This window comes from Dermacentor andersoni, chromosome 8 (assembly GCF_023375885.2).
Source record: "Dermacentor andersoni chromosome 8, qqDerAnde1_hic_scaffold, whole genome shotgun sequence".
In the NCBI taxonomy this organism is placed as follows: Eukaryota; Metazoa; Arthropoda; class Arachnida; order Ixodida; family Ixodidae; genus Dermacentor; species Dermacentor andersoni.
The window spans coordinates 126,723,044-126,750,929 of NC_092821.1; the positions used below are offsets into that span (position 1 = coordinate 126,723,044).

General features: G+C 44.4%; 1 protein-coding gene across 1 annotated transcript; it reads left to right on the forward strand.

The window, feature by feature from the left end:
• The first annotated feature begins 459 nt into the window (after positions 1–459).
• Hpd (4-hydroxyphenylpyruvate dioxygenase) lies at positions 460–27,877 on the forward strand. The gene is made up of 13 exons (XM_050173499.3): positions 460–684; positions 4,760–4,786; positions 13,635–13,697; positions 15,205–15,352; positions 16,495–16,577; positions 17,457–17,546; positions 18,903–19,006; positions 19,711–19,788; positions 21,406–21,568; positions 22,495–22,566; positions 24,717–24,833; positions 26,471–26,593; positions 27,602–27,877. The coding sequence occupies exons 1-13, from the start codon at positions 682–684 to the stop codon at positions 27,677–27,679; spliced, it is 1,149 nt and encodes a 382-aa protein (XP_050029456.2). The 5' UTR covers positions 460–681; the 3' UTR covers positions 27,680–27,877.
• Positions 27,878–27,886: the final 9 nt, after the last annotated feature.

Consider the following 27,886-nt stretch of genomic DNA (forward strand, 5'->3'; position numbering starts at 1 on the left):
CAAACCCCGACAGATCAGCTAACCAGCGACAACCAAACAGGCATGTGCACCCTCCTCCCCTCTGCCGACAAACAGGGGACATGGCGTGAGAAGGGAAACTTGGTATGTTCTAGAAAAGTTTATGTGTACAAGGGATAAAAAAAGATAAAGAAGAACACGCTCCTCCCAAAGGCGTCGCGATGAGCCTCAGGCTACAGAGGGTGCCGAACGAGGGAGCTGATAACGCTGTCTGCGAGACTTTGGCAGCAGCAGACGACAGCGACGCCAAGAAGCCGACGACGGCAAAGGCCCCTACCGTCTCTCCCCTCCCCTCATCTCCCCTTTAGGCGGTCGGATGACACTTGTTTTTCCGTGACGTCGCTTCGAAACCGACCTCGACTCACCAGACTAGTGGACCCTCTCCCGAGTGGTGAACAGTGACGTCTGCTATAACTCTCTACTCGCTCGAGAAAGCCCCGGAATTCCGGTCAGGCTAGCCTCCTCGCACTCAACTGCTGTAATCGGCGCCCCGTACGCGCCGCGATTCTGGCCTGACCTTCGGAGGCTACCAGTGCGAGTTTCTGCTCTGTCGGGTTCGAAAGAAACTTTGTCGAATCGTATCTTCACGGCTCGGATCTTCGCAGACAGCTGGACATACCCGTTCAGAATAGACTTCTGACAGCGACTTCTTCAGTGCAAGAAATGGTGAGCAGTGGAGTGCCCTTACCCCTTCCTTTAGCTTACGCCATGTGACTATAGCAAATACCTGACCCTCTACTTATTTAATGCATTGCATAGTAATAACGATGACCACTGTCACCCGTCAAGGCATTTAAAAAAATTATGTCCTTGTCCTATGATGCACCTGACACAAAGGCTGGAACCAAGTATCTGTGATTGCACGTGTTCAAAGAGAAGAAAAGACTCGTTTAGCGCACGTTTGTTATAAGTCTTATGAGTGTTTAGCGACCGAGCTGTCAAGTAAGCTTTGCGCAGCTGACATAAGACATGAGTTTAATGCAAACGTTTTAACATCTGAATCTATGCGGCTATGCATGTGGCTTGTTCGGCTCATGGTCATCATAAGTCCTTTAGGAAAAATATCCTAATGATATCAGTCTGGTTACACAGGCTGGTGTTCCTAAGCATCGCGTTACTATCTAATCCGTTAACGAGTGCTGTGAAGACGTTTTCGATCATTGAACTAATCTGTCCCATCCGCTCTGCTTTACACTGCCATGGTGTTTTGAACTAGCATCTTTCATGACCCCAGTGTACTTAAGTATTATCTTGTCGTCCGCATAAAAAACGTTCCTCCGAAACCGACTGTCTAGGAGATCTTTATCTACGCTCGCATTATAATACCGCCTCCAAATAATAAAAAAAAAATCATCATGCTGCAGGAGGTATTAATGATTGTATCAATCGTTACGTATTTATAGAGCAAGTGGCATAAGCAAAGGCAAAAGTCGCGGATTAAACTCTATATTTGAGGACATCTTTCAGGGCAGTTTTCGTCTCCAACATATATTTAATCATGTTTGTTAGTCTATGCTTGTCTTTGAACGGTAGTGCTTGGTATATTCAACTGTATAACTTGTTCAGTTTCGTTCACTATGTTCACTTTATCACCCCTCCTGCTTTGTCTTCGGACTGCAGTATGTACTAAATAAAAAAAAAATAATAAACACATCTCATTTGTCTTTCACAAGGGGCATGGGCGCTGCATATACTTGAGGTGTTGTGTTCACGCCCTGTGACGGGCGTGACCAACTGATACAGGCGGCAAAACCAAAATGCCTCTTCATTCAAAGCAATCCACGTTATATGCAAGACCAAGGACACAATTAAGGTTGGCAACTGTATACCAGGAATAAGCCAAAGACGATACGAGACATAACGAGAAGCGTGCAATGGCAGATCCACTCTGAGAACTCTGGCGAACACACGTGTGCGCGCATTTGCCACTGCCTAAATATTGACGAGACTTTCACAGAAATTACTCTGAATAGCCTTGGTCGAATGGCCAGCTGGAAGGCTGGCCATTCCTCATTTGTAAGTCGCTTCTAGTGCCTACGCGACACTTGACCGGAGACACGTGGTAATCGCCGACAAGTAGGCAATTCGGTAATTTGCGCACTCTGAAGATGAGCCGACAGAGCCCCATAGAGTCCACAGCCACGGGTGAATAATAAGAGAGCATCCCTACGCCGACAACCTCAAGAGGCAGAGAGCAGCGGGAGAGCAAAAAGTCGTCGGTCCAGGGCCTGAGATGCGACAAAAGACTGCACGAAAACAGGAGCGTTAGTCGGCAGAATAGGTCAATGCTCACTCCCCAACATTTTGGCAAGCTTTGTATGCACTCACACTCGTCGGTACTCACGCGCATTCTTTAATCGCGCCCGGTCACACTCACCGACACTCACTTGCATCACTTCCATGCACACTTACCGGCACCCAGACTATCGCCTCCAGAACCTGTGAGACGCGCAGACAGTGCGAAATGTGTTTGCGCGATAACTTTTTGTGTGGATAAGATTACTCTTGCGCGTATTGTGTGTACAGTGCGCATTGGCATATTGGACAACGTTATGCAGTAGCTCATTGTACCATATAACATAATTACCTGTCACCTACATTTCCCTGTATTTCCCACTTTCCCTTTCCACAGTGAGGAGTAACAGGCTAGAGACACGCTCTCCAGGCCGACCTCTCCTCCTTTCTCTTCATTAAAATCTACTCCTCCTCCTCCTACTTGCACCCATTCACTTTCGTCCACTTTCACTCACTGGAACTCACTAGCATACACTCTAAAACTGGAGATAAAGAGTGTCTCGGGAGTGAACGGGCAGATTTACTTTCCATGGCATGTTGTTTCACTCTCGAGAAATGTCGGATGGAACTAAATGCGTTCCCTCTTTAAGAAGCGGGAGAGTGAAATGTTTTTTATATTCTGTCCTTCTGACAGGGAGCAGAATGCCCGTTTATAGTTTTGTGGCAATAGAGAGCAAGACCAGAGTCCTTCCATGTTGACCCTGGCAAGACGTATCGAATACTCCTTGTTCAGCTGCGTGAGGCGGGTCCAAATCACGGCGATCTCACACTCGCCGGCAGTCGCCCACGTTCGTGCTCACGTTCACTAAAAATCAGCATCACCGACTTTCGTTCGTACTCACGTTAACCGGCTCTTACTCCTTTTCAGAAGGACGTTTACTCATAATCACTGGCACTCTCACCCGTTCACAAAGGAGTCCACTGACACCCTTGGTCATTCACTAACGCTCTATCTCCCGCCTGTTAGAGATACAGTTAGAGATACCGGTCACGTGCCTTTGATAAAGTGCGCCTGTTACGACCATATTCTAATACAGCTTAAGGTCATGCTCATTGTAAGAGTGTGAACGTGTCTGAGTGATACATTCAAAATGGGACAGAAAAGATAGTCGGACCGTATGCAGAACACAGTGAAGCTTCAATGCACTCCAAAGTTTAGGGTTAGCTCAATGTTCTCGGTTGTTAGAGGAAATTACGGCGTTTGCAACCGTATTCTGCACCAAGCTGTAATATTGTTTGAAGATGATCTCGAGGTGAAATTGTTTGATTGGCTAATGCTCGAAAGCGCGAGTACCTATGATTCCTCTGACACGAAAGTAGCCGAATCAGTTGTTTTCCTTAGCAGCTGACATTCGTACAACGTCAAGCGAGACAGGTCCTTGAACTCTATGGCAATCGGTCCGAGATGCGACGTTCCATGGTCTCGCGGCACAAGCAAACAAAACAACGCCTGTGACTCAGCCAGCCGTCCTTGAAAAAGGAGAGCGGGAAAAGTTGAGATGAACGAATATCGCGTATAGGGGCACGAGATATGGCTTCTTTCCTGCCTGCTTTAAGGGTATGCCAAGGAATCAGGTTTTGCTTTCTAAAGAAACGTCGAGGAAACAAACTTTATTTCTGTAGTTTCTGAGCAAAGTCAAGAGTAAAATATGATGTACAAGGATCAATGGCTGACAGGCGATACTAAAATGACTAAATAAGCCTCACAAACACCATGTTTTTGTTTAGCTTTGTAGGGCTGTTCAAATCAATTTAACGTCTTTTTACAATTATGAGTCCTCAGAGGCGAGGTTTTGAAGTCCCAACCAATCAGTAAAATATCGTTATCCATTATGAACAGCCTCCCAGTTCTTTTTTTTTTTTTTTTACATGCGCGTCAACGCCTTACGACGGGGCACGCGTAGTCGCATTAAAGCGCATGCATACCACAGCGTCGTCTGCTAGGCTGTTTAATTCACCGCGACCAGGTCGACAAGGCCACAAGGCGCTGACGCAATAATGTTATTAATGCCGCTGATATTTTAAAATTTGCGCGGTTGTGTGTACAATTGTGAATACAGGCGTTGTACAGTAACACCAATTACAAAATAAGATCCTGATTACAGCGCTGTCACCACATATCTATGTCGTAGGGAAGGTCGAAGGCCTGCGGTGATCTTGAATTGGCTTATGACAGCTGTGCAGTTCTCTGGAATAGCCATATCGCATATATACGTGTAATATGTTATGGCAGTGATCCTACCTTACATGTATACACAGTGTGCTAAGTTGCCTCATAATTTAACGTGGCGGTAATACTTTCGTCTAGTTCACGCTTTTCTATATACTAGATACACTTCCACGTATACGAAATACAACTGCAGAATAGTCAGTGGAAATTTCGATTCGGCAGTCGAGCTGCTGAAGAGTATATGACAACTGATCTTTTTTTGTACTGCCTTTTCAGACAACTTACACAGACAAGGGACCCAAGGTGAGCGCTGCTTTTCTTAAATTCTCTCAACAACATTAGCACTTTGTGTTCGTGAATAAACCTTTATTCACTAAAAGAAACAGGAAAATGCAGACTCCCGAATAACCCGCACTGGAGTCACAAAGACGTCCGATCCAATTCCATTTAGCTAAATTTTGTGAGCCTGCGACTCATTGCAGAGCTTGACATTTCGCTGAAAATTTGAAATATTTCTCGCAATTGGAAAGTCGATTATGGCATTTGTCAGATTTGTTTGCTAAGAAAAAAAAAGGATGACGCGGGTTACACGTATGTATAAAAGGACGCATATAGTTTGCTACAAAATTCACGAGAAGCAGCTCCGGCACTGAGATCGCTCAACTAGCGCAGGATCTTATTGGTAGTAAATGTATTTGTGTAATCTTGTTACTTGTGGCTACAGACGTTGTTGTGGCTTTACTTATTATGCTTCGTTCTTCTGCATTTCTAAGCACTCATAATTTTTCCTAAGCACTAAATTTAAGGCAACAACTATCTGCAGACATTCGCAATCGTTGCAAGTTGTCGCAATTATAGCACGACACTTGGTTGAAAGTTATCATCCGGTCATGTCGCAACGTCATCTGGAGCCAGAAGGACAAAGCTGAGGCAAATACACGTACCACCCATGATTCTAATGCTGGAAAAACAGGCGTACACTTGCAACTCCCGTAGACACCAGAAACTGATTTCCTGCTTTCTGTAGGAAGCTGCATGCCCCTACCGGACGTCGCTATGTTTAAAAAAAAGAAAACATAAACGAAAAATACGTGAATATATGTAGGAGTAATGCAAAAGGGACAATATGTGTGATTCGGAGCATAATAAAATGTGAAGCTGTTTCTCTTTTGCACATATTTCTCTAGGCAGACTCTTGCGTGATAGCGAATCAAGGGTATCTTCATTTATATACTATGCTGTCTTGGGGTCTCCTCGTTCTCGCATGGGTCGCCCGTTGGTTGAAAAAAAAAAAGACACATGCATATCGCAGCTTCTGCTCGGAGTGCTCACTGACACGGGACACCGTAGGTCGAGCAGACGACGCTGCGTCGATAAGGGATGCAGACGACGGCACGTTCTCACTCTCCCGAATCCGGTCTGTTGCCGGGGTCCCGCCCCTGTCGCGCGATGGGTTCGGCGCAGCAGTTTCGTAAGGAGCGAAATTAAAGAAGCCACGCGCCTTACTCGCTGTAGCGTGTCAAGCGAATGCTCGCCTGCATAGAGCTCCTTATATAGTTTACTTGTAGAGGTAACTCCCGTGCTAGCATCTACGAGCCTAAATTTCGTCTGCAAACGGCCTGGTGTCTTCGCAAACTCATCATTCTCAATGAAATTTTTTGTTATGAATGTAGAAATAGAATGTCCAAATCAAAACACCGACGAAAGCTCCCTTGGCGTAACAGAAGCGAACCTCGAAGATAATGACTTAATGTGGATGTGGATTCACAATACTTTGCTCACCACGTGCTCTTCAGGCATCACGTTTTCCTTTTTTTTTCTTCTTTAACGAAGCACTACTGTTATATCACTTCAATTCGAAGGTTATGTCCTATATAGAGGCATGTGTGAATTTTGAAGTATAAAATAAATGAAGTTTTATTCATTCATTCAATATAATGCAACAGCCTCGGTTACTTTCGGGTGGAAAAGTAAGGTAAGCGATTTAAAAGTTAAATTAAATTTTGAGATTTTTTACCAGCCGATATCACGGTCTTACTATGAGGCGCGCCAGAGCGGGGGACTCCAAAATAATTTTGAGCACCTGGGGTTCATTAACGTGACAATAAACCTAAGTGCCCCCACGAACGTTTCTGCATTTCGCCCCTATCGAAAAACAGTCGCCGCGGTTGAGATCGAACCCGCGACCTCGAGCTTAGCAGCGCAACACCAAAGCCACCACACGGCGGTAAAGATAAGCGATGCAGTGCCAACAGTTTATCTCTGCCACGGCCGCTAGCGGTCGTGTCTCGGTAACCAGAAACGCGCCATCCTGCATGCACATTTGCGAAAAGTGTATGGATGTGGAGGTGTTTACATTCGAGCGTTGTTCGTGTTTATGCGCAGTTACGGAGGGCGGCTTGGCACACATCCATGTTTAATATCCGTGATATGTCCTTCGCCTTGCTCTCCACCCGATTTATGCAGAAAGCATCTTGTGATTGTGTCCGGCGTCAAAGACCATTATCGGCAGTTGCGCTACGCCAGGAATACACCTGGATCGCTGAAGAGAATATATATATCTGGTGTTTCAGCGAACACTTTCAAAATTTTTTAAAGGTTGCCTGTAGCAGATAGCACAATCATCAGCTAGTCCGCTCGAAGAGGCGGGCACTACTTGCACAATAAGTTGAAGTGCATAATCTGCTAATTACCTTATGGCCCATATTGCAATTTACAAATTCTAACCACGGAGTTCGCAAGGCAGATCTACTTGGAACAAATTCTCAGGATGACAGCAGTTCTGAGATAATAATTTCCGAGCTTTGCGGAGAAATGGATTGGGATTCCAGTTACTTCCTTAACAAAACGTCGTTTATGTATTCTAGCACAAAAGCAGCTAGAACGCCAATGTATTTCTCCTCAAATTTCAGGAATTAATATCTCGAAACTGGTGTCATCCTGAGAATTCGTTCCAAGTGGATCCGCCTTGCGAACTCCGTGGTTAGAATTTGTAAATTGCAATATGGGCCATAAGGTAATTAGTTAAAACTCCAGTAGTGAACTTTCGTTAATAAGTAGGTTATGTATTTCAATTTCTTCTACAACTAATAAGCGCCTCTTCAAGTACACCAGCTCACGCAATAGACTTGTGCCATCTGCCACAGGCAACGTTTCAAAATTTGTTTATGTGTTTGCTGAAACACCCTGTATATATATATATATATAGGGTATTAAAAGGAGGGCTTGCTCATCCTTAGCCCCGAATAGCGCAACTTGAGGCGAGGACGGAGAGAGGGCTCTCGCTCCTGCCCTTAATTGCCTCAAGCTGCACTGTTCAATGCTAAACATGTTAGCATTGTGTTAGAAGAATAGTTTTGTTTGTCCTCAAACGAAACAAACGGTCAATATTCAGTCATCTGTTTCAGCTTTCGTGTGATATGATTGTCTTCGAATTATTTCTTGTACAACTAAATAAATACTGAGATGACATTTTAGAGTTATCATTGTATTGCGTTAAACGAAGACCTAAGCTAGCCTTCTAAACAATGGAAAACACGCAGGCAAGCGCTGTAGCGACCTCATGAACTTACTATATAATACTACTTTGACAACCGGTCGCTTTCAGAGCACAGTCCTGGAACGCCGGCCTACACGGTCGTCACATCATACGTCGGTCAAGGCATTCTTGAAGTTCTTGCGTTCGAGTTGCCTATTAGAGAGACTACTATTCACTGTTGCTCCCCACCTGCCTTATTAAATTTTTTTCGTGCATTTGCTTTATCTTTCCGCTATTCTTTTAGTCTTTCACTTGTCCTTCCCATTACCCCAGTAAAAAGTATCAAACCAGAGGTTCTTCCGGTTAACCTCCCTGTCTTTTTCACCCCGTTTAGCTCTCTCTCTCTCTCTCTCTCTCTATATATATATATATATATATATATATATATATATATATATATTTATCACTCTCTTTTGTTTCTGCGAAGCAGGGGCCAAATTCACAAAGCTTCTCCTTCGTAAGTGGTGTTTTCTACTGGCCGGTCGCGACAGTATATGTAGGCATGCGATTATTCTGTTCTCCCAGCCGCTTTTTCAATCTCCGTCGTCAATCGTCCATCTCATTCATAATGGTTCTGGCTTCTTTTGCTTTCGTCTTTTCTAGCGCGACTTTCTTTCCGAATTACTCAGATTACAGTTACAAATACTTTTATGCAAGGTAAGAACATCCAAAATTACTTTCGCTCTGTTTGCTACCCTGGCTAAGATTTGCAGACTCCCTTAAAGAACATTAAAAAACGGGAATCTAGCACAAAACATCTCTTTATATTCGAAAGTACTCGCACTGAACAAACTCGGACGTGGCAGGTGAATCGTCCGGAATTTTATGGCAGTCTGTAAAACAGTCGGTACTGCAGAGACGGTGACTTCACTTCATGCACTTGAATTGATGGGGCCGCACGAGTTTCTTGGAGTGTTCACCCTCGTTGGGCGGCCGACCTCTCTGCCTTTAAGTCTCTCTCTCTCTCTTTCTATATATATGTATGTGCGTGTGTGTGTGTGTGTGTGTGTGTGTGTGTGTGTGTGTGTGTGTGTGTGTGTGTGTGTGTGTGTGTGTGTGTGTGTGTGTGTGTGTGTGTGTGTGTGTGTGTGTGTGTGTGTGTGTGCGTGTGCGTGTGCGTGTGCGTGTGTGTGTGGGGGGGGCTATCTATCCCTATCTCTATCCCACCCTCGTCGGAAGGACCGCGCCCAAAGCGTTGTTTTCTGAGACAGAGAAGGCGACACGCTGACGCGTCTTTTGCTGAATGACCACATTTAACGTCAAAATCGGGATTACTCTCGCTTAAGCGTCCTGTTCGGATTTGTGAGCTCACATTTGGACTGTCGCGAAATCGCGACAAGCTTGAAGAAGTTAAGAGGATGTTTTAGGTCTGGAGCATCTAAGTCTATGTGAACGGATTGTTTTTCTCGGCAACCACTGCACCGAATTTGTTATGGTTTGTCGCATTTAAAAGGAAAAGGTAATATCTATAGTGACTGCAAGAAGCGAATTTTAGATTTTGGCCGGCAAATTCTCTACACAAATTGTTCAAAATTGCAAAATGAAAAATAAATTTATAATTGTGTATCGAGATTACAGCTCTCTTATTTAGCAATAAAAGCTGTATCGAAATTCTGTAAGCTGAACCAGTTAATGCATCTCAAGCGGAACCACCGCGAAATATGCCACTAACTTGTAAGTACGACTTTTGCAAAGTCCTCTTAAACATTCGAACAAATTCATCTGAGACGTAAATTTATATATCTGATTCATTCGCTTGATATTCTCTAACAGGTACAATTTACGATACAGCGCAATACCTGTTTTAGTGTCGAAATACAGATTTGCGAACTTCATGCTTCAATTTTTTTAACCTTACCACTTTTAGATAATTTTGTGACCAATTCCAGATACTAGATCAAAATCCTTTCTACGATCCTTAGAATTCAACTTTCTCGCTCTAATGCAACAAATTTTGTTAGAGTCGGTTCAACGGTTGTTTAACAATAAAATTCCCGTGTCTTCATACATATTTGAATAACGACATCAGAGTTGCCCCCGAGCTAAAGCTCCTCGTTAAGAACAACCTAAATAAGAGGACATTTTTGTGAATATGGTCCTATAGTTTCGGTTTCGGCACACAGGAGTTCGGTGTGTCATTACGCCATGATACACTGTGCGCGCTTCGTTCCAGCGATCCCTGAGGCTGCCACACACGATCACATCGAGATTAAAACGCGCAGCACTACTCTCTCTCTCTCTCTCTCTCTCTCTCTCTCTCTCTCTCTCTCTCTCTCTCTCTCTCTCATAAGCAACATCATACGTAGCCTTATCGCTACACGACGTCAGCAAAATTTGCACTGTGTCATGACATCAGGATGATGTCGATGACGATGTACATTGTCAATTTGAAAGTGTCACCGAGACCAACTTAGTATGAAACAAAATATAAACATTTCCCATGATGAGCCATCAACTGAAAGAAGAGTGTGCCATATGAACAATCTGACAAAGTTGACTGAATCTGCGTTGGGATTCCACTTATATGAGATACCTGCCGCGGTAGCCCAATGGCTATGGCGTTAACTCGAGGTCGAGGTGGTGGGTTCAACCCCAGCTGCTGCATTTCTATGGGGGCGAAATACAAGAACGCTCGTGTACTTAGATTTAGGAGCAGATTAAAGCACCCCAGACGTTAAAAGTTAATCCGGAGACTCACGCTACGGCGTTCTGGCGCATCAGACCATGGAATTTAGTTCCAATTTTTGTCGCTAAGGCTGTGACAAGTATATCTGTAAGACAAAGAAATGCTTCAACGATGGAGAGCGCCAACTTATGGTAAGTATTAAGAATGATTAGAGCAGGCAGCCCCCTGGCTTTACATTGCAAAGGATGTGGTTGCTATCTGTTGCTTCGTCAAACTCGTTTCATTGTAATATCTAAGGACAAGATGTAGAGTGAGATGTCATCGAAGCATATCAAGTTAGTGCATTGGCGTGCCTTCGTTGTTCCTGCTTGAGAAGCAGTTGTGTTTCGGATGAATATTTATATTTATATTCATCGCATCATTCCTGTTTGCGCGACAGTCATCCTAAACACAATTCTTCTTTTTTATCGTTCTTTTCGTTTATTATAGTTAAAAACTTTATTACTGACGTCTTTTCGTACTTATTCAATTATGCATATCAATTTCTACTGCAAGTACCGTCCACCTTTTCGGGTAATCCGGCTCAAGTGCTAGAATTGTGTTATCTGCCACAGGCGATGAAAATAAAATTACGTGTGGTCAACAAAGAACACCCGAAATATTACTGTCGTAATAGTTATTCGGACAGGCTAAATAAGCCCTTCGCATACGTACGCTCGTGTGCTGGCATCCCTGGGCACTGGCACGTTCGAAAAAAGTCGATTCTGCTCGGACGCAATGCGGCCTTGGGCAGGCGCCTTGCTTTCTTGCCCCGGGGGCTCTGTCTAACCTTCCTCGTCAGCATTCCTACGAAGATGCGCGCTCCTGAGCGAAATACAAAATAAAATGCGCATAGTAAAGAACCTCAGGTTGGGAAAGATAATTGGGGGGAAGGGGGAGGGAAGAGAGCGACACTCTCCTCCTCATCCGCTTTCGCGGTTCTTCGTCCTGGCCCGAGGCTGGCATTGCGCGAACAAATTTTAATACCTGTGCCCGTCGGCAAACATCCCTTTTATTCCCACTAACGGGCAGTGTCGACGGAAGTGGAGTTCGCACGTGGAATCTTGTTGCGAAGTCTACGCTCGCCTCACGCAACTTGTTGCCGAGGCTTATAAAAAAGCCCTGACGGAAAATACAAAGAAAAAGAGCAGTGTACCACAAGCAGCCGACGTAAAATGTGAAGGATATAGCAGAATGCCACGAAAATACGGCAAAAATATACCTGCGCGGCTACCACAGACGACAAGAGATGCGAAGCAAAAAAAGAAAACATAGAATACCACTGAAGGACGATGAAAAACGTGATGAATATAGCAGCAGACTAACACAAATAGCGAACAAGAAATCCGAAGCAATAGAACAGAATACCGGAAACAGACGACAGATAACTTAAAGCAGACTACCGCAAACAGATGCAACAAAGGCGAAGCAATAGAACAAAATATCCTAAACACGACAAAAATTATGAACAATAAAGCAGAATGCTAAAACCAAACGACGAAAAATATAGCGAACTACCACCAACGCTTGACAACATGTGCAGATTAACAGAACAGAGTGCCACAAACAGACGACGAGAAATATGAAGGGTTAATTTAAACCGCCTGAGAGTTCCGTAACATGCACCTAACTCCTAACGCCATCCCCCCCCCCCCCCTCCTACCCCGGCAACGCTGCTACAAGCAATCAACCCAGCGACCGCGTACTCAGTATCAGAACGTCATGCACAATTACAGAGTCACCGAGGCGGGTGATACCGCCGGATAATGGTCGGCCAATGACAAGCAGTTCTTACGAACGAAAATGTTTCTGAATTCGGGTCCCAGATTTTCCTTTTCTTTTTTCGCATGCGCATGTTACGCAAGCTACGCAGTTCACGGGTATCAAGGCCTATAAACCTGCTCTGAATTACCAAGTAGAGGCTTTCCAAAAAGAAGATCTTCCGGAATGCCATTAGAGGGTTCTCCTCCGTCGTTCGTCGTAAAACACTCAGAGGAGCTGGTCTATGCTGCCGAGAGGCGAGACGTAATAAAGCGCCGGAGGTAAAAAAAAAATGAAGAAAACGTCATTTTCTATGCCTGCACCGAAAGCAGCTTTCTATGCGGAAGATAAGCGCCACGATCGCCTTGAGTACAACAGATACATAGAAGCCAGAAGCCATCGAATTATCGTGCCTTTTACTCGGCGTCGGTAGCTCTCCCTTCTTTTAACTGCATACGTGTTTCAGTTCGCTATCATATGTCAGTTTATCAAGTTTCATGAAATAATCCAGTGAGTCAATTGCGTAAGCTAGACCTTTATTGCGACCGTGCTACTCGCTGTCGTTTTTAATGCGGTTAGCCTTTTTAGCCTACTTCGCCGCTTTGCTGTTTGTATCTTGTTTCTAGCCTGGCTGCTCCGGCGGTCACGCTATTAATAATAAACAAAGACTTGACGGCAACAACGGCACTGCTTGTTATCGAACATAGGCCTCCGAGCACAGCAGCCCGAAACTGTATCCGCTTGGCCACGATCAAGCACGCACCGATGCGTCACCTGTGCAATCTCGGAGGCCACGCATATGGGAGGGGACTCCGCGCGCGCACCGCTAGGTGGCGCAGCATGTCCAGACGGAAGCGCAAGAGAGAAGTCCGGCTGCAATACACTTGTGAATATATACCACATGACTCTTACACCTCTCGCCATTCTTACAATACACACGAGTTTCATAAACACTTGGCATTAAACGAATATTTACTAATGCTCCCATAATGATCCTATATCCCACCACCAAATTGCATGTGCAGCGTCACTTGAATGCTAATTGCATCAACGACGACTAACATTTCTAAATGCTTGGTTCCACCTGAATTTATTTGCTATCTTTCACATTATTTTGCAGATGAATATACAGTGCAAAAATGGCTGGAGCTCTAGACACTCTTTCTTTTTTTTCCTTTTCCTCACAGCCCGATGGCGGTCGCTTCCTGGCCTTCGATCATGTCACCTTCTGGGTTGGAAACGCGAAGCAGGTAAGTGAAGCGCGTTTTCAATAAGGGCAAATTCGTGAAACGAATGTCTAGAAATAGAAATCCCATCTCAGAGGCGGACGGTAGGTAAAAAACATATGCGCGTGCTCGTATCACACTGCGTGCTACGCGTCCGCCTCACCGCCAGCAGAAACTCCGGCAGTGTCGAGTTAAATCGCTTCAGTACGGCTCACACAATCCTTTCCAGCGTAGAATGTACGCCGTCACACTAAGAAGACCGACGCCAGCCCGAAAACAACCGCCAGCAACTGCCGCCAAGCATTTCCCCCAAGCAAGCATGGCAGCGAAACCAGCCTGGTCCGAAACTAGCCTGCTCTGAAACCAGCCTGCATAATTAAACCATTGCGTACGCAGTGTGGCAGCAAGATGTAAAAAACAGTCTATACAATTGAGTCAGATATTTCACGCAAAGGACATTAACACAAACACAAAATATCATAAATTATTTTGCTTCGCATCGCTAATAGCCGCTCGCCAATAAAGTCGTCACGATATATTATCTCTAGTGTACATTCGTCTCGGAAGATTAGTTTCGGAAGACTTATTGGTGGTTATAATTAATTAGTGCGTGTAATCAGTGCTGAAATGCCGGAGAGAGAAATATAGGGGCAAGGAAGATGCGCATGCAACCTCTCCAAACACGTGGTTACAGTTGACGCGCAATTTCAGGAAATTTGACACGATTAAGAAATTCCTTGCCTGGTCACCTTTCGCATTGTTTCTTTCTTTCTTCCTGTCTTTAACACCTTCCTTTATTTGTTTATTTCATAAATATTTTATGAAGCTAGAAGAGGCACATCGTGCAGAAGAGCCACACGACGGACTTGAAGGGGCCCGGCCAGTCCGGCTTGGCTTGGCTCGTGATCGTTTAAATTCCTACTTTACAAGTCATTAGTGCATGCTAAGTTAGAGTATGCTGCAGTTGTGCAGGACCCACACCATGGAAACCTTGTTTTTTTTTCCCTCGACCTTGTTCAGAATAATTCAGCCCGATTCATATTTTGTAATTATAACCATATCGATAGCATAAAATCAATGAAAGACAATATATCCTTTGCATCACTTGCGTCTCGTAGAACAATAGCATGCTTGACCCTGTTTCACAGATTTTATTACAATTCCTCCCTTCACGGTAACTTCATTTCTCAGCCTCATTACCTGACGAGCCGCATCGATCATCGCCATAAAGTCAGAATTCAAACAAGCAACACTAACACTTTCAGAGTCTTTTTTTTCCCCAGATCAATAGAGCAACGGAACCTTCTTGCCGGTGGCATTTCCCCCTTTGTCGATAATGACAAACTATTTCGTAAGGCATTAACTAACATTGTATAATCATGACTTATTATTACCTTATTTCGTTTATCTGCCGCACTATATATATATATATATATATATTATTGCATTGTAAAGCTTCCCGTTTTACCACTCCCCTCTGTAACCCCCTCGGGTCTTGAATGGTAACATAAATAAATCAAACAAAATGCAGGCGGCGTCCTACTACTGCACCAAGATGGGCTTCGAGTACTTCTGCTACCGAGGCCTGGAGACCGGATCCCGTAAGGTGGTGTCCCATGCGGTCCGCCAAAACAAGATCATCTTCGTCTTCTCCTCGGCGCTCAACCCGGACGACGAAGGTGCTAGTGCTGCGCGTTCTTAGGCTACTACTGTGCATAGCCTCCGAGATCTGGCACGCCCTCGCTGTCCGACCTCAAAAGCCTAATGTCCTGCGCGTAGTTTAGCAGATATATTACTAGAAGGAAATATCGTCAAAGGCCTTTGACGAAGATAGGTCCTCCTATCGAAACGTCAGCCAGCGTTTCTGAGGCACCTTATCCCTGTTCATAACCTATATACCACAGTGTGAGTGTCCCGTCTTCAATAGGACCAGCAACCAACTTTCAAGAGCGTTACACAGTCTTCACAAACTCCCTTTGTCGGAGGAAAGGGTCCTGGGACACTGGCCGTGACCGTCCCCAGAACATAAGGCTTTGAAAGCGTTGTTGCGCTTCTTGCGGAGAACTGGCCTTAGAGACAGACGTTAAGTAGTGCCGTATTGTCCTTTCCTTCTTTACTTTTCTTTTTTGCACTTCTTTCCTTTTTTTTTGTAACATCTCTTTTCTATTACCTTTTATTCCCTTTACCCCCTTTCCTCAGCACAGGGTACCCAGCCGGTCTGAGAACTGGCTAACCTCCCTGTCTTTCCGTCTATTCCTGTTTCCTTTTTCTTCTTATACCGCAGTGTGCTACCCCATCTGTCAGCCCCCTTCTTGATTTTAGGAGGAAAAATGTCATTAATTTCAGACTCAGCCTCCATTATGGCGTATGAACATTTATGGTAATGACCGGTAGCAGCTAGCTCTATATATCTAAACAATGTTAACTGTGGTTTTGAACCACCTTACACTGTGTTTCCAATGTCCTCGTGGCTTTATATGTTAGCCTTCTTGAACCTACTTTTGTCACAGAAACTTCACGTAAAAGAAGTAGTTTTTATTTTCCCCCTGAGTGCTACCATCTGACTGCTCTCAGTACATCAGGGAAAACATGTATGTTTATAATGTTAAAGTAAGTTTCCTACAACGCACAACGTTTTCCCAAACGCAAAGGTGCTGGCGAGAACGTTGATGTCGGTCAGCCAGTGGCCTGCCGTTTCTGGGTAATTAAATTTATCATCTGCCCAAAAGGGGACGTACAGCGCCACCTTTTTCCTTCACGAAACGACTGCGTTGTTAAATACATTGGCTCACAATCAAATTCGTCGTGCCTCTATCCTCAGTGATGGGACCGCACCTAGTCAAGCACGGAGACGGAGTTAAGGACATCGCCTTCAGCGTCGAGGACCTCGACACCATTGTGAAGGTACGCTACCAAGAGCATATATAGTGATTGAGTGTAGTGCAATGAGGCAATTGTGGTTAGGGTCACTCTACGTCACCGATGGCGAAACGAACAGCAGAACACAGTGACCTCTCGAGCGCTACATCTCAATACGTGGCACTCCTTGGGGTGCAAAGGCGTTAGAGTACATGTCCTTTGAATAGCGTAAAATTTGTCTCTAGCTCTCTGCACAGGAATTTACACCCCCTGAGGGTCACATGTCATGTAACGTCACGGGCTTAACACCCTTTGAGCGTGTTTATTAGCTTTCTCAGGTGCTCTGTTACAGGCGGCCTCGGATGTTGAGCTTATTAGGCGCCCATGATGCTCGAAAAAGAAAACACTTTTTGACGCCTATGAAGCTTGACCCACAGCCTTCTGAGTTTAGAAGGCAGTGCCGCAGTCAGTCGAAGTCAACCCCGACCTGGCACCAGCAATTTTTTTTTTCATGTTTATGTTACTACTCGCAATGGGGACAGTACACCGTGTAATTTGACGGGTAAATGCAAAGGCTCACAGGCTCACTTCTTACTTCAATATCAGGTATCTTGCTTCGAAAAAAAGAGAAAAAGGCTTTAATTTTCACTGACTTCCCGGCAAATAGCAAAATTTGTAACCACTTTCAATACAGCGTGCCCGAGTGTTGACTTGGAGCCCTAAGCAATATTAAAAACACTGCAAAAAGATCATATACGCGTTCTTTTGCTGCGGCTTCTGGTTGCCAAGTTACTAAAGGAAAAGCAGTTACTGTGAGAAAAAAATTAACACTACCATTCTGTACTGACGCTTACTATAATGCAGAAGATTGCGATGGTTTTAGGCAATGCTTTCGTGTGAAATTAAGAGCGTATTTCGACACAGCGTGCCAAGGAGCGTGGTGCCACGATCGTCCGCGACATCTGGGAGGAGTCTGATGAGTGCGGAACCGTGCGCTTTGCAACGGTGCAGACGGTGAGTGTGGACACATTTCATTGCATTCACGGTATTTCTCACTCTGCAGCACAATTTAGTGGATGAGTAATTGTCATTCATTCATTCATTCATTCATTCATTCATTCATTCATTCATTCATTCATACCCCTTGTTGTGCATGCTCAAAATTGCATACAACATTATTTATTTATTTATTTATTTATTTATTTATTTATTTATTTATTTATTTATTTATTTATTTATTTATTACTGTATGCATCCATTTCGAGTTCAGTGAGGGCAAACTCTAGACGCAAAGTTCTTCTGAATTAGTTCTCGCAGCGTCTGTTTCTGTCAAATCCGCACTTCATTCCTTCATTTATTGCTGCACACTCGGATATTCGGCACTGCATTTCTACGGCGTTTGCCTCCTTTGCAGTTACGCGAGAAGAAATACTATACCCAAAATTTAACTAAACTCCTTCTTGTGCCACGTGTTGTTACTGAATTTTCAGTTCGATATCTCGTTTTCCGCTACCAAGCGTAAGCAACGCACATATTGTTCTGGCATTCTTTTGTTCAGGCTGGCAAATTAGTAATGTTTTTAATGTTCTGCATGCTATTATTGTTATTTTTCTTTCAAATGCTTTCAAACACGGTTTCACACTCGCCTGACACATGTAAAGGGAAAGAAACGAGATAAAGAAATATTCCCGCCAGAGAGTGATTTATTTAAATAAAGTGAGCTATGTTAGCAAGCTATCGTTCGCTATAACGGAAATTCGGGTTAGCTGCTCTTGCATAAATGTAGGTAAATCACAGCGAATTATAGACAATGGACCGGAGAAAGGAGACACACAGGGCGCTGTGTGTCGCGTCCTCGCAGTTCCTTCTCTACCGTGTGTCGCAGCTAACATTAGCCAAACTGTTCAACGAAAAAAGACTACTTCAAAAACGTGTTGCAAGACACCATTATAAGACCCGATTCATGGCCAATCCTCCACTGTCAGTATGCGCCACAGCCACTCAGGAGAACAACAACAACAACAACAACAACAACAACCTACGGGGTTAAGTCCTCAAAGTTCTGACAAGCGAACAGAGTAGGTATTAAAATCATATCTAGCACCGTCTTCTTTCTTCCTTTTCTTCTGAATAGCTCTGTTAACGTTAGCTGGGACACCCTATATAATGCTCTGCGATTTACCTACATTTGCGCAACCATTGCGTCGCGGGTGTCCTTCGCAGTGCAATAAATTGGTCGATGATAAAAAATGTGACAACGTGAGGTTACATCAACAACGCATTTGTTGCCAGTAAACGCAGTCCAGCCCTCACATCGCGCACGTGAGTGCTTCCTTTCACACCTGCGCCTCGTTTCCCTTCGAACCGCAGTGCGGCGACACGACGCACACGTTCGCCGAGCGGGGAACGTACAACGGCCTTTTCTTGCCGGGATTCAAGAAGCATCCGTCCCGGGACCGCAGTTACGAGAAGCTGTGAGTGATCTTCAACCACTGATATATACCTGCACATATGTGGGAAGTATACATATATATATATATATATATATATATATATATATGACTCTAAGCGTTAAGGTTGATAAACACACATGCGGTGCTTTTATTGGACAATGACGGCGGTATCAAAATGACAGACCAGGCGTCATCGACGTTATTACACATAGCTACAGTTGCTGACGTTGTGTAGCAATAAGCCTATAGGTATGATGACGTTGCTCATAAAAAGAAAAGGCCAACAAGAGCACGCGTCATGAGTTTCTTGCAGTTGCGCTCACGTGCGGCAGCAGCAGCGCGTGCATCGCCGCAACAAAGCGAGCCAGCGCACCGTGACGTCACGATGCATACGAGTAGACCTCCTGCGTAACGAAACAGGGGCTGGATCAATAAAAAATCAGCATTATAGTAAAATATGTATGGCGCGCTTGCACACCTGCAAATATGTTTTGGGGGTTCTACGGCATTCAGACCTCCATTTAATGGGGGCAAGGGGGGGGAGGGGGGGAGAAAATAGTTACAAGTAGGAAATGTCTCGGTATACTACCTAAGCCAGGGTCCTTTTAACGAGACCAGTAACAGATACCATCAAAAAATGACACCTTTCGGAATGGTGCTCATTAGGCTCGATTTTATTACGACCAAGCTGATCACTCGTGCACTGTTTCTTTCCTTGCCTGCAGGCCAGACGCCGGTCTCCAGTTTATTGACCACTGCGTCCTCAACCAGCCCGACCTGGAGATGGTGCCCACCGCCATGTGGTAAAAATGACAGCGATGCCCACGAATGACCACGTTGATGCGCGCATTAGGCACACTCGTGCAACAGCCATGCCGCCTAAAGGAAATAATTTCAGTGAACGTGCGCCTAAGCAATGCCTGCCTGTAGGAAGTACCGCTGAGTTTGGCGAGGTACAATTAAGCGTCGTGAGCTTTTCGAAGTCATACTTTTAGCGACAAAGTACACCGGTACACTTTGCCAAAACTGAAAATGCAGAACAAATACCGTGCACTTTTTATTGCAATCATTCATGTCTTGTTTGTTAGCTTTATCTTCCAAGAAAGAGAAAACTGCTCCTTCGAAAGGCAACTTCACATGGTAGTGATGCAGTGTTACTAACAAAAATAAACGGCTGAAAAACATTTGCGCAGGGTGCATACATGAGTATGCGAACAGCTCAGCACGTGAGCAATCGCTGAATAATTAGGTCGAAGAGGTTTAACGCGTAAGCGATCAAGATCTAATTTGTGGCTTGAGAAATATGTAGGTATATGCCAGTCGTCTGGGAGATGACGGTGGGGAAAAAACAAAGCATGCGGGCCCCTAGGAAGACTTAATTGGCGATTACTTTTGTTAACTCGAATTGAAAGCGAACGGGTGGGAAATTCCTTATCGGTGAATCAGAAAGAAGGTAACGTTCAGAACGAAACGCACGCGAACACAAAGTCGTCTGACACCCGCAGGAAAGTGTCTCTCAGGAAGCACTCATGAAGGATAGAAGAGCCCTCGTTGTGCGAAGCGCACAGGCAATGCTAGTCTGTAGGGTCAATAAGTGGTGTGCAAATCCACGCCACAGCGAGGGTTCCCTCCGATTAACAGACACAAATCCCTATGGTTAAGTTATTGCAAGTTATATGCGCCGGAATTGATTGCGGAGTCAGAAACACGTCGCGGCCGACATCATTTAGACATTCCCTATTGCGCGGCGTAGCTCAAGGCACGAGTATTTAACGCATATTCACTGCGGACATTATGGACATTCTTTCTGCTGTGCATAAGCCTGCAATAGCAGGTCAAATGGCTCACGTCTTCCGCGCTTAAAGGGACACTAAAGCGAAACAATAAATCAGTTTAGACTAATGAATCGTTGTTTGAGAACCCTGCAGGCAGTCATTTAAAAAAAAGATAGGTTGATTATTAGATGAGAAAATGAAGGTCCAAGTATCAGTATTTGAATTTCGCGCTGAAACCCCAGCGCCGGTGCGTCAGCGTGACGTCAGGGATTCTAAAGTATGTTTTCGCATTTGGGCGCGTTGGCTGAATAAAGGTTCCCGAAACTTGCCATGCTTAATATCTGGTTCCTTTAGAACACAATGTAGTCAATCTGTACCGCTATATATATTTAGTAGGCCCTAGAAGATGCCATCAACATCCAAGACGTCACAGCCACCAGGTGCGGGAACTTAAGTAGGCGTCGCCACCTAAATTTTGTTCTTGCGCTTTTTCTAGCTTACCAAACGTCTTATCATTGTAAGAGTGGTGTTTTTGGTGTTGTAGAACGGTAATTTACTGATGCAGAAGAAATCATTTTTCACTTTAGTGTCCCTTTAAGTGCATATCGCGTGCTTACCTGTCGCGGCTTCGCCCGCGGGCTCCAGGTACGAGAAGAACCTGATGTTCCACCGGTTCTGGTCGGTGGACGACAAGCAAATCCACACCAAGTACTCGGCGCTGCGCTCCATCGTGGTCACAAACTACGAAGAGACCATCAAGATGCCAATCAACGAACCCGCCAACGGGCTGCGACGATCGCAGATACAGGTATGCACGCACACTCGCCCACGCGACGGCCGTATACAGACAGCACCACTCTCTGAGCCTGTGTCACGCATACAAACACGCATAAATTACCGAACGCGCGTGTTACGGGATTTCGCCGCGGTTAGCGCGCCCGGCTCCCGACTGCGCACGGCCGCAGGGTCGTGGGTTCGATCCTCAGTGGCGGTGACGGGCAAAGTTTCGTTTTCCTTCATATGGAGAGAGGGATGTCGAGGGTGAGGCGGTGCCCTGACGCTGACGGCGTGACAGACGGTAGGGCAGGCAGACCAACATAGCGAATTCAGTTTCACGCTTACAACCATACTGTCACAGGAAAGTGCGAAACGAGAAACGGCTGTCACAACACAGAGCAACAGCGATGTACACTTACAGAAATACACGACGAGCTATCCCCCACTATGAGGCACGCCGTAGTGGGGGACTCCGAAAATAAGAAAACCCCAGGTGGTGCGAATTTGCGGAGTCCCCCACTTCGGCGTGCCTCATAATCAGATCGTGGTTTTGGCACGGAAAAGCCCGTTATAAAAATATTTACTCTTCAAAACGGCTGGCGTAGGACTTGATATTCGGCACAACAATAAATGTGATTTTCTTTAGGTATAACTGGTAGACGGCCAAGTCTGTAGACACAATATGACGAGTTCCTGTTCCTGAAGGCATGACTAGTCATTTTAAGGCAAGGTGCATTTATTGCGCGTGTTGTACATAAGGTCCCGGAAGTGGCGGGCTCGCGAGCTCTGGTGACGGGCGCGAACCAAACAATAAACCTCGCTGAAAGTGCCATTAGAGTCGTTTGTACTAAGTTGGTTTATTTCAGACGTGATATACGTCGACCTCGCTTTAACTAAGCGCTGCTTACTGACTTGTGTGGCATTAACATTTGCGCCTTGGTATCCTTCACCTCGCAGGAGTACGTGGACTACTACGGAGGCGCCGGCGTCCAGCACATCGCCTTGAACACGAGCGATATCATCGCATCGGTGAGCCCGAAAAAAAATTACACACACACACACACACATATATATATATATATATATATATATATATATATATATATATATACTGCAGCCCGATTTGGCTATCGCAGGAGTGGGTTTGTACATTGCATTAAACAAAACATTCTTCTGCACAAATCAACTTCGACACCGTAGGAAGCATGATAACTTCAAAATAAAAGATACAATGAGTAGTAATAAATAGAGCATGAATCAAGTTAACTTATACGAAAATTCCTCTGAAAGCAGTGACCTAATTTCACCTGGTAGTAAGTTCCAATTTTGTATTGTACGAGGAAAGAAGCTAAACTTAAATAGGTTAGTACGCGGTTGAAATAGTGCAAGGTTAACTTTGTGGCTATTCCTAGTAGGTTTCAATTTATCAGGAGACAGCTAGTTGTTCTTTAATGAGTAGCGTGGGGTGTTAATGAGATTATGCAACAATTTAGGGCATTCACGATCGCGCCGCTCGGACAGAGTTTGTAGACCTATTGCAACAAGGTGAGATGAGGGTGAGAAGTCCCAGTCATAATGGCGGTATATGAAACCGACTGCTTTGTTTTGAACTGATTCGAGGGTCAGATACTTTATAAGGGTTCCAGATGGGGCAAACATACCCGAGAGTGGGTCGGATGAGCGACTTATGTGATAGCAATTTTGCTTCACGCGGAGCTATTCGCAATGTACGAATTAGATAGCCTATTTTCATTAGTGCTTTATTGCATGTGTATTCAGTATGTCTAGGCCATGACATGTTAGGTGTGAAGATGACACCAAGGTACATGTATTCAGACACCCGTTCAAGGGAAGAGTCATTAAACGAATAGTTAAACAAAGAAACAGAAGTACGCTGACTAAAATAAAGTGACTGTTTTTACAAAGTTTATATTCATTTGCCATTTGTCGCACCACCTGCAAAATTGTGTAAAAGAATCGTCAAGTAAAAGGTGGTCAACACTAGTGTTAATAACGTTATACAGAACACAGTCGTCAGCATAAAGACGGATTTTTGCGGACATATGATTCGGCAAATCATTGATATACAATAAGAACAAAAGTGGTCCCAGTACTGAACCCTGGAGAACTCCGGACGTCACATTTACTACAGACGAGTTTGAGGAATTAAACGAAACATACTGAGAAGGGTTACGTAAAAAGCTAGCGATTCAGTCAACTAAGGAAGAGTTAAGTATAGCGCGAAGCTTATGGAGAAGTCTTGAGTGTGTAACAGTGTCGAATGCCTTTAGTATCGATATATATATATAGTCATATCATAAGAAGCCAACAAACACTGACACCAAGGACAACATAGGGGAAATTACTTGTGCTTAATAAATGAAATAAAGAAACTATAAATTGATGGAAATTAAAGTGGATGAAAAAACAACTTGCCGCAGGTGGGAACCGAAGCCACAACCTTCGCATTTCGCATTATATATATATATATATATATATATATATATATATATATATATATATATATATTATATATATATATTATATATATATATATATATATATATATATATATATATATATATATATATATATATATATATATATATATATATATATATATATATATATATTATGTACCATTATTCGTTTTTTCGACAAGTATCCTGCCTTTGAAATTTCTAGTGCCAGCAAACGTATTTCGCATATCCAAACACGGTGGACACAGACATGCTAGGTATCAGTGCCGTTGGCGCCATCGTGTGACGCTGATCTCAATTACATTAATTGCGACAACTGTATTGTACCCGTCTGCAGATGTAAGAGCGTAGGCAGCTACAATTATTAGTGCATAGTGGATTTCTCCCATCTTTTTCTCCTTCTGCGAGAACAATGACACAGCACAAGAACACTTTTCTAACACGTAGTGGTTGAAGAAAGTGTCACAAGATGTCGATACCAGAGCTATTACAGCCATCGACGTCATCGGTGTTTCGGCACCGTACAGATTTAAACTCTCTATTATCTCAATAATTCATGTGCGCAGTAAGAGACGTCAGTCTTTCCTTCCACAGTTGGCAGTCACTGTAGAATTCTTCCCATTTACGCATACGTACCATACGCATACAGACGCATTTGGCGAGACGAACGCTGACACGATCACATGACTTGTGACGCAGATCACGGCATTGCGCGAGCGCGGCATGGAGTTCCTGGATACGCCGGACACATACTACACGCAGCTGCGGGAGAAGCTCAAGACAGCCAAGATCACCGTCTCCGAGGACCTCAACACGGTGAGCATAGACAACACCCTGGTTTTTGAGTAGGCTATACATTAAGTCGTCGAGGCAGTAGTCTTCTTTTCCTACAAGGCCTTCACTGGCTCTAGAGACCCTCGGTATAGTGAACCTGACGGCAGCGCCACCACATCCTCGTCACGTCACACTCTGCGCCCTGTCTATACATGGCCTCCGAGATTGTGTGCACATGTGCTCTGCTTAATATCCCGGGTCATGACCTGTATAAGAGAGCACGTTCGTAAACAAAGCGGAATGCTGCGATGCAAAGTATATGGGCAATATGTGTAGACGATTGAAATGGTTCTTGGTTTTTTGTTCGCTGCCCGCCTCTTTTGTCTGGCGCTGCGTGATAAGGGATTTTCGGAAATTGATACCCGGGATATAAATCGATTTTATCACTGATCTCGGGGGGCGCCCGCCTCATAACTGGTGCAACGGTCACAGTATTGCTATAAGCTCATGCTAAATGGACACGCGTTGAACATTGGCCGGCTTCACTTTCAACATTGCACAACGTGCGCAGATTTTATTAACTAAAGAAAAGTTCTTGTTGTCATTGTAATCATTGCCATTGTAGCATTTCAATCAAAGCGCTTATTGCCAGTTATCGCATACTTCCCAACGCCTACTGTGGCGACGTGAGACCAAAATAATTTGGAATCGGTACATGTGCAACTGTGATCCATGTAACAACGGCCTGCTTGAACTTTATACGAATAAGTTCTAGACCATGTGCGCTATGCGCTCATTACAGAGCCAGAACTAACGTTATTTCCAAATAACTAGTTCGATTTCTTCAAACATCTATATGTTCTATGCACTTGCACGTTAAAGGGCACATGTTGCAGTCGATCGCGCTTGCTAAGCGTTATCAAAATCTTAAAGCTGTATCACTGAATGATTTACCATTCAATCACTGAAACAACAAAATATTCTGTCCAATACTTCTCGGCCTTAAAGGAGTACTAACATATTCTCCAAGTCACAAAGCCCTACCACACGCTTTCCATACGTTAAAGGATGACACTTAGCAAATGTAAATCTTGGGAAACATAACATACTTTAATTTCATACTATAGTTGGTCTCGAAGTACCAGTTCTGGCATCATCGACAATATCGCGATGACATCACGCAGGACAGGATTAGCTGACGTCGTGTAACAATAATGCTACATATGATGACGCTGCCCATAAATAAATAAACAAGAATATACTGCGCACGTTTCTTCAGACCTTAGCCCGCGCATGTTAGCCGCAGCGATTGCGGAAACGGAGCTAGCCGGTGTGTCGTGATGTCATGATGCATCCAGTAACATCCAGCTCCTGGGTATCAAAACCGAAACTATAGCTCGTAGAAACAAGTGATAGTAATTTTTGTAGAGCACTCTGATGATTGCCAGCATTTTTTCTAGGGCTGGGAGGCTTCTTACCTTCATTTTGTGAAAAAAAAAAGAAATTGACAAGATGAAAATGTGATGTCAGTACCTTTATAGCGAAGGCTATAGTGCTTTGTAATTGTTTTGTTGTTCCTATTTATTTATTCTTCTTATTGTTTCTTTGTATTACACATCTATATACATTTTGCATCGCATATCCGATGTTCATTTGATTCCCTCCTTGGCCGCCAACAGCTGCAGAAGCTGAAGATCCTGATCGACTACGACGACAACGGCTACCTGCTGCAGATATTCACCAAGAACATGCAGGACCGCCCGACGCTTTTCCTCGAGGTCATCCAGAGGCACAACCACCATGTGAGTCCTCCCCTTGTCCCGCAACTATAATGTTTCACGTTGGCCCTGTTGGTGTGTAACATTAATTCTATTGGCATAGCGCACATAAGACGGGACGAAGAGGCACAAAAACATACACATTGTGCATGTGCGTGTCTCGGTGCCTCTTCGTCCCATCTTATGTGCACTACGCCAATGATATTTAATATTCTACTACAAACCGCCTTTGGAGTGACTCCGACTTCAGGACGCATGGAAATTGCTCCTGGGATACTCGATATGGGGTGCGTGTTGGTATCATGTGAACGCTAACGGACTGAGTATGCAGAACTAGAATGCAGTATGGAACATCATTATAGTAGTTTAGTCTAATATAGCTCCATTATAAAGATAATAATAATCGTTAAGTAAAAGCCAAATGAGAAAATCGACGGCGTCGCGATCCGTCTGCGACAGCCGGCACTCTGATTCCTGTTGCATTTCCACGACGTGTCGCTTGTATGAAATGAAACAGGTTCCGGTTCTGCGAAGGTTAATGGCCTCTTTCGAGAGGAAAAGATTTCTGTGTACACGCGGGCAGCTTTATGGGGCAACGATGGCAAAGCTGAGTGAGCGTTGCTTATTTCGTATTTCGGCAGGGCTTAGTAGCGCTTTCTCAAATACTGAATCAGCATAGTTTGCTAATTGCGATCGTTTCGCCTTTACCAAAACACAGAAGCTTAAAGCACACACACAAAAAAAAATGTAACACTGAATGGCTTGTTTTACGTGTAATATAAATGCGAGTGATGTAGTAAACAAGGTATTTACGTTTTCTATTCTCCCGCCCAGACCATGAAACTTTTCGATTATCTTCTGGAGCGGTGCCACGTGTGCCCGGTTTGCTTCGGTAGTTTTTCCCTGCATTACCACAAAAAAATTGTGCGCGGCTACAGCGAATGAACCTTTCTTGGCGCGAAATATTTTTGTTTTCTTGGCCCATTGTCTAATTCGTTCGTGCTTCTTTTTCTCTCTACGTCATTCTCGCAGGGATTCGGCGCCGGCAATTTCAAGTCCCTGTTCGAAGCCATCGAGGCCGAACAGGAGGCCAGGGGAAACCTCTACTGAAATTCGAACGACCACAAAAGGCGCGTCCGTCTCCGAGACTCTCAATTCACGGAATCTCTGCGACTCACTCCGAGACCATTACGTGACCGGAGAAACGAAGAATCTGACCCCCGAGCCTTTTGCTTTTCGTTCGTCACTGACTCGCACCGCTTTGTCTGTTTACCTCTCGAGCGTCTGAATAAAAACACTTTGACTTCATATTGTCAT